Source organism: Rhinatrema bivittatum, chromosome 8 (genome assembly GCF_901001135.1).
Source record: "Rhinatrema bivittatum chromosome 8, aRhiBiv1.1, whole genome shotgun sequence".
NCBI classification, from domain to species: domain Eukaryota; kingdom Metazoa; phylum Chordata; class Amphibia; order Gymnophiona; family Rhinatrematidae; genus Rhinatrema; species Rhinatrema bivittatum.
The window spans coordinates 76,591,334-76,606,607 of NC_042622.1; the positions used below are offsets into that span (position 1 = coordinate 76,591,334).

Genomic DNA, 15,274 nt, shown 5'->3' on the forward strand with positions numbered 1-15,274 from the left:
TGAGCTAGGCCAGGGATGGCAAAATCCAGTCCTCGAGTGCTGCAAACAGGCCAGGTTTTCAGGATATCCGCAATGAATATGCATGAGATAAAATTTGCATACAATGGAGGCAGTGTGTGCAAATCTTTCTCATTCATATTCATTCTATATATCCTGAAAACCTGGCCTGTTTGTGGCACATGAGGTCTGGAGTTTGCCATCACAGAGCCTAGGCTCTCAGAAAGCCCAGAGAAAACTGAATTATAGTTATAATATAATAAACCTCCCATAGCAAAACAGCATTGATTGCCATCACTCAAACAGCAACAGCTGGAATATGATAGAGACATTTAAATATCTTCATGATATCAATGCACAGGAGGTGGGTTTCTTTCAGCTGAAAGGAATCTCTGGAGCAGGGATCAAGGAATGAGGGTGAAAGGAGGTAGACTTAGGCATAATCTAAGGAAATATTTCTTTACAGAGAGGGTGGTGAATGCATGGCATACCCTTCTAATGGAGCTGGAAGTGAGAAGGACAGTATCTGAATTCAGGAAAGCATGGGATAAGCACAGGAGATCGCTGAGGGAGTGGTAGGGATTGTAGAGCTGAGCATTTGGTGTGGATGGGCAGACTAGTTAGGCTGTACGGTCTTTTTTTTTTTGGCCAACATGTTTCTATGGTACTGTGTAATAACTCTACCTATGAAAGGACAACAATGCAAATATTACACCAGTCCCTAAAGCACAAATACACCTCCTGTTAGGAAAACATGCTCCACTGAGAGGCTGGCTATTTGGGAAGGACAGCAGGTAGAACTAGTGATGATTCAAGCAGTTTGCAAGACCATGCTGGGGTCTTCAATTCCAATACCTGTCCCCTCCCCTGTATAGAGACGATTAAGTACTTTTTCTTCACAAATCTTTCTTGCAATATACAAACAAGGGTCTGATTAAGATAATCTTTATTTGATGTCAAGAACAGAAGTGTTGAAAAAATGTATCAAGATATAGGAATTTAAGATTAATACATTTTCCTAAATTGAAATTGGTTTCTATGGTGCATTTAAAATATCTTATGGATAATTTGGAACTTTCTGCACATTTACCTCCAATCTCTAGGGTGTACTTCTCCAAGCTGTTCAGCTTGGAGAAGAGACGGCTGAGGGGGGATATGATAGAGGTCTTGAACGAGTAGATGTGACTCGGTTATTTACACTTTCGAATAATAGAAGGACTAGGGGGCAGTCCATGAAGTTAGCAAGTAGCACATTTAAGACTAATCGGAGAAAATTCTTTTTCACTCAACGCACAATAAAGCTCTGGAATTTGTTGCCAGAGGATGTGGTTAGTGCAGTTAGTGTAGCTGGGTTCAAAAAAGGTTTAGATAAGTTCTTGGAGGAGAAGTCCATTAATGGCTATTGATCAATTATACTTAGGGAATAGCCACTGCTATTAATTGCATCAGTAGCATGGGATCTTCTTAGTGTTTGGGTAATTGCCAGGTTCTTGTGGCCTGGTTTTGGCCTCTGTTGGAAACAGAATGCTGGGCTTGATGGACCCTTGGTCTGACCCAGCATGGCAATGTCTTATGTTCTTATGTTCTTACTTTATACTTAGTACTAAAAAAGGATCACTAGCAGAAGGGATGTTGGAAACAAACATAAATATCGAGTCCTTTGGATGTCTCGGCTCCCTTGGAGAGTTCTCAGGATGAGATTATTGGGATTGTTACGTTACTAGTTCATTTTGCTCTGGAGATTGATAGGGATTTGGTATTTTCAGCATAGATCTATTTTTTTCTGGTATACAGGTGTGTATATATATATATAATATATATATATATATATATATGTATGTATGTGTGTGTGTATATGTGTGTATGTGTGTGTGTATATATGTGTGTGTGTGTATATATATATATATATATATATTTGCTGATTTATCAAGTACTAATAGGACAAATATTTTATTGTTGAAATCCAGGGTTATAGCATTGGGTTCAATTTTTTTTCTTGAAAGATTCTTGCAAATGCATTATTGTGTTACAGTAAGCTGAGGGCCTCATTTACTAAGTATTTTTTTCCATAGACAGAGAATGGGAGAAAAGCCTTAGTAAATCAAGCCTAGATTTGTATTCTAGGATGTATCACATTTGGAAACTTTGCTTAATGATAAATATGTTTGATATTTCCTTTTTTTTTTTTTTTTTTTTAAATTATTATTTTATATTTTTCAAATTATAACATTTACAACAAAATGATATAATCAAAGTATTACATATTTCATACATCACAACTTTTAAAGAAAATATAATTGTATTCTAGCCCACATCTTTGGAGGAGAAAAGGGTTACCGACTCTGCAACATTGACATTACTCTTTTACAATCAAATTTCCCCTTACTGCTCTTTCATAAAGCTTGGGACTTATCTAAGATAAAGTGTTGCAGGTGGGATGGATCAAGAAATACAAATTTATTATTTTGAAACAAAATCTGGCATTTACACGGAAAGTTTAGGAAAAAACTAGCTCCAATATCTAACACCGATTGTTTCATAGATAGGAAAAGTTTCCTCTGTGCTTGAGTCGCACGGGAAACATCTGGGAAGACTTGTATTTTCTGTCCACAATAATTACGATCTTTGTTTTGAAAATATTTAAGAAAAAAACAAGTCTTTATCCCGTTTCAAAGAAAAGGAAACAAGCAATGTTGCTCTTGAATTTATCAAGTCTAGGGAGTCTTCCAAAAAGGTGGAAACCCCTGGACTTTCTAAATTATCCACTCCACCCTCCTGGTTCTGCTCTATCCTTCTTTTAGATAGGTAATATAGTCTAGAGACTAAAGGTATTTTCTCTACTTCAAACTGCAATACTTCAGTCACATTTTTTATATAACTCATCCGCCGAAAGTAGTCTAGAAATTGGAAAATTAAGTAATCTAAGGTTACCAGATCTCAATTCGTTCTCCAAACTTTCAATTCTACTATGCAATATCATATTATCTTTAATGGAAGCTATTTTCTAATAGTCAAGTCACTGTAGATTATGGCAGCTTGGATCCAATATGTCACAGGACAATAATTCTTTTCTTCTTATTTTTATATCTGTTCCTTCTATTCACACCATCTGATCTCCCCAATTGAGTATTTGTACTTTAGTTTTTTCTTTATTAACAATTTGTGATTTATTTGATCTTCTTGTTTTTGTTAATTATATGTTCTGTATACTTTGTACAAAATTCCTTAAGTACAATTTTTTAAAATCATCAATAACAGTAAAGTCATGTCAATAAAAATACATATTTCCAAGCAGCTAATGAATAGAAAATTCTGTAGTTAAAAACTCATATAAACATTTAAAAAAATTTTCCAAACAGTAATAGCATTTTTAAAAACAGCACACATTAAATAGCATACGATAATTAAAACTAATCAGGATAAAAACATGCTCTGCTCTCCCATTCTGGGAACAATTGATTTTCAGATGCCATGTGACTGTTATGGATTATTAGGAGGGAAGTGTGCTTGTGGGGAGAGAGACACAGGGTAATTTTCTTCCCTCATATACACTCATGCTCTCTCTCATTCACAAACATGCACCTTCTTTTTCTCACACTCACTGTCTCACTGATATTCTCACTCTCACATGCTCAATCATACCCAAACACATGCTCTCGCTTTCCCACACAAACATGAGCTATTGCACACAGGCGCAGTTCTATCATGAGGCAAGGTGAGGTGGCTGCCTCAGATGGCAAAATTTTGGGAGCAGCAAAAAGTGGCCCCCAAAACATTCCTGTGAGTGGCAGCCTCCTAACCTTGCCAAAGAGCATGACTAGGTGGGGCCACAGTGAACCACATCCCTCCATGGCCTGAAGAACAAGGCTCTGCAGGGCCACAACAGAGCCCATCCTGCCACAGCCCAAAAAGAGAGGAGGCCCTGAGAGAATGTGTGTATGTGTTGTGAGAGAGTCTGTATGCATGTGAGAGACAGCGTGTGTGTGTGTGTGTATATGAGAGTTTGTATACATGTATGTGATTGAAAGCCTGTATGCCTATGTGTGTGTGTGTGTGTGAGTGAGAGAACATGTATGCCTGTGTGTGTTTGTGTGAGAGCCTGTGTGCATGTATACGTGTGGGTGTGTGTGAGAGCCTGTGTGTAACTATAATGTGGGGGTGAGTGTGACAGAAACATAGAAACATAGAAATGACGGCAGAAGAAGACCAAACGGCCCATCCAGTCTGCCCAGCAAGCTTCACACATTTTTTCTCTCATACTTATCTGTTTCTTTTAGCTCTTGGTTCTATTTCCCTTCCTCCCCCACCATTAATGTAGAGAGCAGTGATGGAGCTGCATCCAAGTGAAATATCAAGCTTGATTAGTTAGGGGGTAGTAGGGGTAGTAACCGCCGCAATAAGCAAGCTACACCCATGCTTATTTGTTTTAACCCAGACTATGTTATACAGCCCTTATTGGTTGTTTTTCTTCTCCCCTGCCGTTGAAGCAGAGAGCTATGCTGGATATGCATCTAAAGTGAAGTATCAGGCACATTTGGTTTGGGGTAGTAACCGCCGTAACAAGCCAGCTACTCCCAGCTTTGTGAGTGCAAATCCTTTTTTCCACATTTCCTCTTGCTGTTGAAGCTTAGAGTGATGTTGGAGTCACAGTAACCATGTGTATGTTTATTGAATAAGGGTATTGTGTCCAGGCAGTAGCCATCATTCTGGCGAGTCACCCACTCTTCATTGGCGGCCTCTTGACTTTATGGATCCACAGTGTTTATCCCACGCACCTTTGAAGTCCTTCACAGTTCTGGTCTTCACCACTTCCTCCGGAAGGGCATTCCAGGCATCCACCACCCTCTCCGTGAAGAAATACTTCCTGACATTGGTTCTGAATCTTCCTCCCTGGAGCTTCAAATCGTGACCCCTGGTTCTGCTGATTTTTTTCTTATGGTAAAGGTTTGTCGTTGCCTTTGGATCATTAAAACCTTTCAAGTATCTGAAAGTCTGTATCATATCTCCTCTGCTCCTCCTCTGTCCCTCACACTCACATACACTCACATACACTCACATACAGAGAATGTATGTGAGTGTGAGGGACAGAGAGCCTGTGTATGTGAGAGGGAGTGTGTGAGAGAATATGGGTGTATGTATGAGAGACGCATATGTAAGTGCATGTGTGTGTGTAAGAGAGAGGATAAAATTTGTGCAGCCCCCTTCCCCCAATCCATGACAATCTCAGGATGACTGGAAATCAAAAAATTCCAAGATATGGAGGCTAAAAAATTTTAAAATTCTTATTAGTTTTAATTGTTGGGTGTTATTTGATGTCTATTGTTTTGAAATATTTTATTGTTTTTTAAGAATATTTTAAATTTTTTCTCAAGTTTAATTGAATGATCTATTCAATTTTGAAATATTTATTCTTTAATATGGTTTTACTGTTATGATTAATGTGTTATATTTCTTAATTTTATTATTGTTGGAATGATGGTGCTTTTGTTTTACTACTAGAAAGCAACTGAGACCAGAACACATCGAGGAACAGAAATAAGTGACTTTACATTTCAAAACTTCCTCTCTCTTGATTTTCCATTATTGTGCTGCATAATCTTGTGGTTTCCAGTTCAGTTTTTGTCTGCACATGCTTGTTTCTCTATTTGGTGAGGATTCATCTGTGTACTGCATGTTTGATTGAAGAGAGGTACTCTGCTGGCATGTAGTTTCTATATAGGGATCTATAGCAACCTAGCTTGTTCTGTTTCCCTACTAGGAGGTGTAGTGGTGTTTTAGGGCCTGGTGTAATATTTCCAGTGTTGCCTTTTCATAGGTATGGTTATTACTGTTTCAGTGCTGGCATTTAGTGCTGTTTTGGTATGGGAGATTTACTATATTGTAATTGTAATTCAGTTTACTCATGACTTTCTGATGGCCAAGCCCATATCAAATGCTCTTAACAACCCCATCAAACTTAAAAATGATCAGAAAGTGGATCTAGCCGAGAAAGCTCGAAACCTAGGAGTAATAATTGACACGGAACTTAGCCTTAAACAACACATATCACTTAAAGTTAGAGAAGGCTACGCCAAACTTATGGTCCTCAGGAGGCTAAAACCGTTACTAACCAAAAAACACTTTAGGACAGTTCTTCAGGCACTGATTTTCACTAGTAGAGACTACTGTAACACACTATTTCTAGGATTACCGTACTTGACAATAAGACCACTTCAAGTCCTACAGAACTCTGCTGCCAGAATACTCACTGGCAAGAGCAAAAGAGATCATCACGTCACTCAAACACTGGCCGAGCTACACTGGTTACCAATAGAGCAGAGAGTGCAATATAAAACATTACGCATAATTCACAAACTAATCAATGAAGAAAAAGCCGACTGGTTAAACACAGCGCCTCGCTTGCACGTACCCCACAGAAATCTGAGATCAGCCAATAAAGCTCTACTAATCATCACCTCTGTAAAGACAGCAAAACTAACACAAGTTAGTTAACACACTCCTCCCTGCCCTCGGTTTTTGTTTTTGGTTTTTTTTGGGGGTTTTTCTTCCTCCCCCCCCCCCCCCCCCCCTACTCTGCCTGCCTTAGACATGTACCAAGGAAATTATGTAAAATAGTTAATTTTCTATTGTTTGTTACTGTTCATCATTGTTAATTCCTGTCATTTTTCGCTAGGCTGCCTCTATAATTCCAGCTGTCTTTATCCCTTACCCCCTCTTCCCTTTTCTCGCCTGCTCCCCTTACCCGCCCCCCTTGTTCAATGTACTTTCTACCTGCTTCAGTTTTTTGTAAACCGGCGTGATGTGCCCTACGAACGTCGGTATAGTAAAAGTTCTTAAATAAAATAAATAAGTTAGAGAGCGAGCACTATCCTTGGCTGGTCCAAATTATGGAACATATTGCCACTAGAAACAAGATTACAGAGTCATCCAAAACTCTTCAAAAAAAAAAAAAAAAGCTTAAAAACATGGCTATTCAGAAAAGCATTTTACAATGAGAACGGAGAATAAGAAACACAGAACAAGGTTACCGAGATGTGTGGTTGCACATTCTGTTCTTTTCTTTTATCTTTTTATATGCTCGAATGATAATGTTGGAGAACTTCAGTTTAAGCACATTCTTGTATGATTTCCCTATTAATCATATAAATGGACTAGATCCATATAACTTATATTATATAAGCATGTACCGACACTGTAATGGCACTTTCATAGATACATTTTTTTTAACCAAACTAAATATGTGCCTCTATGTAAACCGTTGTGATGGTACATTACTAAACGACGGCATAGAAAAGATTTTAAATAAATTAAATAATATGCCTAATACCATATGGGTTCCAAGGGTCTCATTTTTGCAGGGTTTTTTGCATGGTGCCACAGCGGAGCATGTAAAAATAACATACATGTTGTTGTTTTGTTACTTTTACCTCGGAAGACTTTGGATGTTTCCTTTTTCATGTAAAACCTCTTATTATAAACGTACAGTTTTAAATGTGTGTGGTGAGGGCAGGGAAGGAGGGGAAGCAGAGCTGTAAAGTTCGCCTAGGGCACCTAATCCCCTTGCACTGACCTGGAGGAAGTGCGCCACACACAGATCTCCCACGTCTCCAGTGGGCAAACGCTGAGGAAATGTCTGAGGCAGGTCATAGGGTTCCTGGGAAAGTGGCAGGGTTGCCAGCTTCCTAGAAACATTATCACTGACACGGTTTCTGCCACTCCTCTGGGAACTCTGACCCCTGCTTTCCCCTTGTGCAGCATTTAAAATCACTGAAAGGGCCAGGCTGCAAGAGACTCTCCCCCCACACCTCCCTTGGCCCTCTCGGTGATTTGACCTATGCCGTGCCTTGGTGGGGTGGGGGGGGGGGCCCTCTCATCCCTCGCTTCAGGCAGCAGATTGCCTTGACAACCCCCGATTGCGCGCACACACACACACACACACACACACATGCGCTGTTTCTCGCTTTCTCTCACATAGACACACAATCTCTCTTGCACGCACACTCAGTCACACATACACTTCTTCTCTCACTCGCTCTTCTCCCCCTCTGGAAGCACAAGCGGCAGCAGCACCTTCCTCCTGCAGCTGCTACGGCTGAAGGGGGTCTCTCTTTCTTTGGGCCACGGGTGGTTGATGCTGCTTCCTGCTCCTTTTTCCTCCTTTTAGCCACATGGGCTGATGCTTCTCCGCCGCCTCCTTTCTCCACGAGTGAGCGAATACTGCAGCCTGCGCTTGCACTTTCCAGTGGTGGTGATGGCATCTCCTCCTTTCCGCCTGTGCAGGCCTACATGACTTGACATCCCTTCCTTCTCTGAGCCTGCCTTGGTGGGAGGAAAGCGATGCCATCACCGTGCCATCCCCAAAACTATGGCGCTCTAAGCGGCCATCTATTGTTTCCACGGCCCTGTTTGTTTCGCTGATCTACACAACACTCTGTACAGTTTCATTGTGAAAGAACAATCATAGAAATATTCCAAAAATAATTAATAATAAAAAAAAGTCTCAACTGTATAAGTCTTTCCCCTACCCCCGTCGACTTTGATGCTTATTGGCTGCCTCTTTTGCAGCAATAACAGCCATGAGTTGTTTAGGGTGTCTTATCAACTTTGCACAGCAGGATGGTCCAGTTGTTGCCCATTTTTCTTGGCAGAAGAGCTCAAGTTCTTTCAGGTTGGTTGTCTGGGGGTTGTCTGCAGACTGCAGTCTTCAAGTCTTGCCACAGATTTTTCTGTTGGATTCAGATCTGGGCTTTGACTGGGTCACTCGAGGATGTTCACTTTCTTCTTACTGAGCCACTCCATTGCTGCTTTTGTTTTGTGCTTTGGATCACTGTCCTGCTGAAAGGGGAATCTTCTCCCCAGTCCTAAGTCTATGGCAGACCGGAACCAGTTTACCTCCAGGGTCTGTCTGCACTTTGTACCACTAAACTATGAGTTCTCCAGTGCAACTCATCAGTAATACTAAAAGAAGCACACTGATGTAAATGTATGTACTGTATCTTGCTGCAGCCGAACCACGTGGCAAGACGCTGCCATCCTCAGTTGGTCCCGCTCCCTCTAGGGCGCGCCTGACTACATTTGACTAAAAGAACCCACAGTGCGAAAAGGCTCCGGGTGCTCCCTGATAACATCGCCACTTTAGCCTATAAACGACCTCTCCTGACACTGCTCCAGCGCCTCGGCAATGGGTCTTCCTACTTGCAAGTAGTACATGATGACACAATATTCCTGTCTTCGGTCCCAGCTCTCTCTGTCTTCGTTCTTCGGTCCTCCTCTGCCTCCTGAATTGCCCGTCTGGTTTCCCCTTACCATCCCTCCATTTCCTTTGGACGGACACCCACCACTGATCACTGCCTGACTCCTGGGTATTCTTGAACACTGCCTGCCTCACCTACGCCTACCTCAACCCAGCTATCTCGACGGATCTTGTCACCCAAAGTTTCAACCTGAGGGGAATGTGAGCGGCTAAAGGCGAAGCTCCAGCTGGGCCTCTGCTCCCTCCGGGTCCGCCTGCTGATGGTGGGGACCTGCAGGGTTCCTCCGTGCAGGTTGCGTCAACCCCCACCTCAGTCTAAGGATCCTCAAACTCAACAGGTGGATATCTCAAAACAGTTTCCAGCGGAGGTTACAGGAGCCAAGAACGGTGGCAGAATTCAAGGATGTGTAGAACAGACACAAAAGATCAAAAGTGGGAGGAAGAAGAGGCAGTTAAACCTCTGACAGCAGAGTAAAATGGCATTAGCGACAAAAGAGGATAGACCAAGTGGTCCTTTTCGGCTGACATCTTCTGTTTCTATGAATACGGGTGAAAAGCATCTGCATATATATCTCATGCATGTTTATGGTGGAGATCCTGAAAACCCAACTGGAGAGTAGATGATTCCATGAAGACAGATTTGGCAACCACTTGGGTTTTTCTATACGAACAAACTCAGCAGTTTGGGATTGTTTTTGGGTTTTGGTTGTTTTTTGTTTTTCAAGGTGAAGCCGCAGAAACAAAGGGAGAGGGGGTCAAAGGGAAAACCTGAGCTCCCTGCCAACCTGCAGGCACAGAATAATTGTTTCATATTATCCTTCCAAATTGTTAATTACTAAACTGTCACTCAGTATTGCAGGTAAGGAAAGCTAGTCAGGTGCACAAGATGGAGTTTAGTCATAAACCTTTAGGGGACAATAACGAAAGTCATTTCCATGGATAAAACTGTGTTATACCATAGATATGGGGGCTTTGCTTATTCTCTACCATTGACGTAGTCAAAATTACCCACAGCATTCTACACTAGGGGCATTCGTGGGAATGGGGAGGCGGTAGGGGATTAAACACCACACATAGTTTTGTTAAATGAAAACTATGCACATTGGGCCAGATTTTCAAAGGGGTACGCGCGTACCCCCCGAAAACCTGGCCCAAACACCCCATGCACGCGCCGAACCTATGTTGCATAGGCTTCCAGCGCACACAAAGCCCCGGGATGCGCGTAAGTCCCGGGGCTTTCCTGGGGGGGCGTGACAGGGGGTGTGTTGCGATCTGTGCATCATCGGGGGGCATGACGCGGATGGCGTGTCATCCGGGGGTGGCGCCGCGAGTGTGGTTTCGGCCCAGGGGCGTGGATGCGGCCTCCGGACCAACCCCCGGACCGGAACATGGCGCGCGCAAAGTTACGCCTGCCTCAAGCAGGCGTAACTTTCATGACAGAGGTAAGGGGGGGTTAGATAGGGCCGGGGGAGTGGGTTAGGGAGGGGAAGGTGGGGGGAGGGGAGGGAACGGAGGAAGGCTGCACGACTCGGCGCACGCAGGCTGCCGATTTTGGGCAGCCTTGCGCGCGCGCCGATCCCGGATTTTAATGGATACGCGCGTATCTATTGAAATTCCGCGTACTCTTGTTCGCGCCTGGTGCGCGAACAAAAGTACGCGTTTGCGCAAGTTTATGAAATCTATCCCATTATTTCCAGCAGAAAAGTTGCTTGTAGAGAAAGCAGGCATAATTTGCTGCTGTCATTATTGCAGCAGATTCTGGGGGTTAAAATTACTCACGTGATTCACTAGACAGTGAGTACTTTAATTAGTTAATAAGAACATAAGAAATTGCCATGCTGGGTCAGACCAAGGGTCCATCAAGCCCAGCATCCTGTTTCCAACAGAGGCCAAAACCAGGCCACAAGAACCTGGCAATTACCCAAACACTAAGAAGATCCCATGCTACTGATGCAATTAATAGCAGTGGCTATTCCCTAAGTAAACTTGATTAATAGCCATTAATGGACTTCTCCTCCAAGAACTTATCCAAAACGTTTTTAACCCAGCTACACTAACTGCACTAACCACATCCTCTGGCAACAAATTCCAGAGCTTTTTTTTATAGAAATAAGTCAGCTGTACTAAGACAGCAACCACATGACTTTATTTAATAATTAAATAAAAAATCTAGGCATCTCAAGGATGCCAGAGCTGCATTCAGCTGGAAAATCCTAGTTATGTTCATGCTTGCAGCATTTAGACCCTGCCAGGAACTTTCACCCCTGGCCCTGGAGAACTCTGTGTGTGGCATTTAGATGGGAAATCCTAAGGCACTGATCCATGCATGTATGATATATCAGCTGCAGGCTTGTTCTGGAGGCTGCCAGCAAGGCAGTTCAGTTAATCTTCATTTTCTTTTGTGGACCTGGAACACTTCCAGATCTTTTGTTCTTTAAACGTACCTGTTGGAGAGTGTATTGCAGTTTCTGGAGCTTTGGCAGATGCTGTTTTAACCTAAAGTCCTGTAATGATCTCTGCCATATGTCATGCAGGAAGTGAACTCAGTCTCCAGCTGTGCTGTTGCTGGCTCTGGGGCACACACACACACACAGTTCTCCCAGGTGCTGCAGTGCTGGCCTTTCACTTGCAGAGTGCATGGAGGAGGTATCTGTGCTAAATCCTCTCTTTATTCTGTGCATACAGGGAGGAGGTGCATGAGAATCGTGTGCACTGGAAGAAACTGTTCAGCTTTATCTGTAAAATGAGTGCCAATCCAGCTACAGGTGTGCTTGATCCTTGTGTCTGCAGAGTATCTGTCCGAAAGGTGAGTGCTGGCGGCATCCAGAAAATCATTAGCAGTACCTTTTACAGTCTGAAAGATAGGGGAAAGGTGTCAGGGAAGGGCATCTAACTGAACCATGGTATTGTATCCCTCAAGGCAGGAATGGTGGGGAAGCTGGAGTTTAGAACTTATTGTGGTGTCTTGTATGTAGGGTTTTGCACTTTACTGTGCTGTATAGGATATTGGATGCACTCAAGGGTCAATCTGCTTTCATATTTATGTGCTTTGTGTGGGATTCTAGATAAAGAGGAGGTGCTAGAGGTTAGAAGTCAGGCTGCTGTGACAGCTGGGCTAAGATGTGCAGTAAAAGGCTGGGAAATATGAGGGGTATGAGAAAACAGGGTGGCTTGGGGGGGGAGGGGGTATGGGAGTGGTGTAAACCACGGTGAAGGGGAAGGTTATGGGAACAGTGCTGTAATGAGGGTTGGTATGAGGTGCTAGGTGATACAGAGAGAGCCTGGGGGCTGCATGGTTATAAGGCCTGATGATGGAGGTGTGGGAGGGTACATACTGACAGGCATTCTGGGTGGGATATGTTATGCATAGTTAAAAGTTGTTTTGCTCATCTTCCACAATGAAAAGTGACAGAATTTTTATTACAGGAACTGAAGGGAGGAAAAACCTACTCAAAGGTAAAAAAAAAAAAACCACCCCACAAACTGCACTCCATTCCCAGTCTTAATTAGCTTCTACACCTTATTCTCTCTATGGAACCTGCACATATTTGAGCACCAGAAGATAGAAATCTGTACCATGCAGAGTCCCAGTTTGGTGGTTGCCCTGGTGGAGGGATTTCACTAGGAAAGCAGCAGGGCTGGTGTGATGTGAGGCGTAGGGCTCAGGGTTTCTGTGGGGAGGATTTCTACAGTTAGAGTGAGCAATTTCAAGTTATGGGTCGTTAGGAATGTAAGGAGATGGAGATCAATGAGTTTTCTATGGCCAGAAGTTTCCCTGCTCATAAGTCTTAAAACCTCTCATACAGGTCTATCCAGTACCGAGCGGTAGGAAGAGCTGCGTTAGTGCCTGCGGCACCCGCGGTTGCCGCACGCACAGTGCAGCACACCTACCGCTCGATCCTGAACACTAATTTTATGTAAATGTAAACCGCGTCTAAGAAGGGCCCGTGAAGCCTTAGGCCCGCGCTACCCATTTTACTGGATAGAGCGCCTATACAGTATCCTGGGTGCGCGGGCCTAACTAACGCTTCACGCCACGCTGGTATCTGTCATTTCAAATGTCATTTGAAATGACAGATACCAGGAAGTCGGGACTGCCAATCCCCCCTCCCCTCCTCCCGAAGCAGGGCGCGAAAAGCAGCCTTGCTCCGGGAGGAGGGGAGAACCTGACAGCGGCGAAGCAAAAAAAAAAAAAAAAGCGAAAAAAACCAAAAGCAAAAGCAAAAAGTAAGTCCCTTCACTTCTTCCCTCCTCCCGGAGCAAGGCTGCTTTTCGCGCCCTGCTCCGGGAGGAGGGGAGAAGCGGAGAAGCAACTTACTTTTGCATCCCCGATCGGACTTACTTTTTTTGCAGCCGTCCGGTCCATCTGAAGAAGGTATCGTGGCTCCCCTGCCTCCCGGGGGAAGATGGATGCCAGCACGGGGGAAAGCGGCCCCTGTGCATTCAATTGGCTGCTCAAGACGTGACGTCACATGCCGTGACGCCAAACGTCGTGACGTCACGTCTTGAGCAGCCAATTGAATGCACAGGGGCCGCTTTCCCCCGTGCTGGCATCCATCTTCCCCGGGGAGGGGAAGATACCTTCTTCAGATGGACCGGACGGCTGCAAAAAAAGTAAGTTTAGGCAGGAGAAGTCCGATCGGGGATGCAAAAGTAAGTTGCTTCGCCGCTTCTTCCCTGCTCCCGGAGCAAGGCTGCTTTTCGCGCCCTGCTCCGGGAGGAGGGGAGAAGTGACAGCGGCGAAGCGACTTACTTTTTGCTTTTGGTTTTTTCGCTTTTTTTTGCTTCGGGAGGAGGGAGAGGACTGGGGCTGCCCCGGAGACCGGCACCCGTGATCGCGGCCGGGGCAGGTGAGCGGGGGCTGGGGAAAAGCTTGCCACCTACCCTTACCCCTGCCTCTACCGCAGGGGTCAGGGTAGGCGGTAAGTTAGCAGGTTAAACGCGCGACAAAACGGCAGGGAAAGATAGCGATAGTCGGGGCGCGGGTTACGGGATGCTAGGGAATAGCTAATTCGCTCGTTTGCATGCAATATCCATGCCGCGTGCGGAAGGGGTTGGCCGGGGATTTTAGGACGCGGTAGGAGTAGGTTAAAGTGGATTCGGGATCGCAGGAAGGGATAACGCGGCCGGAAAGTGAGTAAAACGCGGCTTAGGAGCAGGGTAAACGCGGCCGCACTTTACAGGATAGACCTGATAGTAAGGAAAAGGGGTTCTCATCCCTAGCCTGTGGCTAATCCTTTGTGTCATGAGCCTTACACCGGTCTCAAGCAGTAAGCAAGGCTCTATGCAGAAGACTGACTTCTAATATTTTCCACTTCACTTTGACAACCATGTGGGGATCTCCCTGTTAACTCAAAACAAAACCTGGAACTGGGCTTTCATCTCCTTGTGGCAACTCTTGTAATGTTCTACATCTCTTTCCCAAAACCCTTGCACTTAGTAATGACTCTGAAACCAAGCCACAATTCAATTCCCCAGATACTTTTTTATTCAGTAACAGCTAACATTCAAGCAAAGAAATAATGTTTTGAAATAGTATGTAGCAAGGCTTAAGCCAGCTCAAGTTTTAAGTTTCCAAGCAGATTCCAGCATAAGGAGAAAAGTACCACTCCTAGTCCTGCTGGGCAGGTGGGCCCAGACTGAAAGGGGATTCCGTGCCAGAGTTTCCACTGTGATTGACTATAGCAGCCTTTACAGTCTGGGGTTCTAATTTGTACAGCTTGCAACACAAGTTACAGACAGTTCAGGAGAGGGTTTTATAATCACCGCAGTTTCCCCAGAAGCAAACAGGAACAGAGCTGATCAAGCGTGGCTCCAAAGTACTGAGCTTTCACTACCTGGCTTTCAGCATTTCCAACATTAGGGGTTTCAAAGCACAAATTAACCAATTAACCTGGAGCAGTTTGCATGGGTGTTAAGGTAACCTCAGCCTAATACGTCTGGGTGGTTGCAGCTCAGCCTGTCTGCTGCCCTCTAATATGGAGCTTGCCGCTCCCTTTCTAACCACTAACTTTAAACCTGAAG

At 44.1% G+C, this 15,274-nt stretch overlaps 1 protein-coding gene across 3 annotated transcripts in view; it reads left to right on the plus strand.

Annotated features, from left to right (window-relative positions):
- The window catches only part of FAM102A (family with sequence similarity 102 member A), a 57,858-nt gene that overhangs the window by 2,152 nt on the left and 40,432 nt on the right, over positions 1-15,274 (plus strand). For all 3 annotated transcript variants that reach the window (XM_029611535.1, XM_029611537.1, XM_029611536.1), the window contains exons 2-3: positions 11,936-12,056; positions 12,677-12,706. In XM_029611535.1, coding sequence (XP_029467395.1) covers positions 11,936-12,056; positions 12,677-12,706 — 151 coding nt within the window. The remainder of the gene's footprint in view (positions 1-11,935; positions 12,057-12,676; positions 12,707-15,274) is intronic.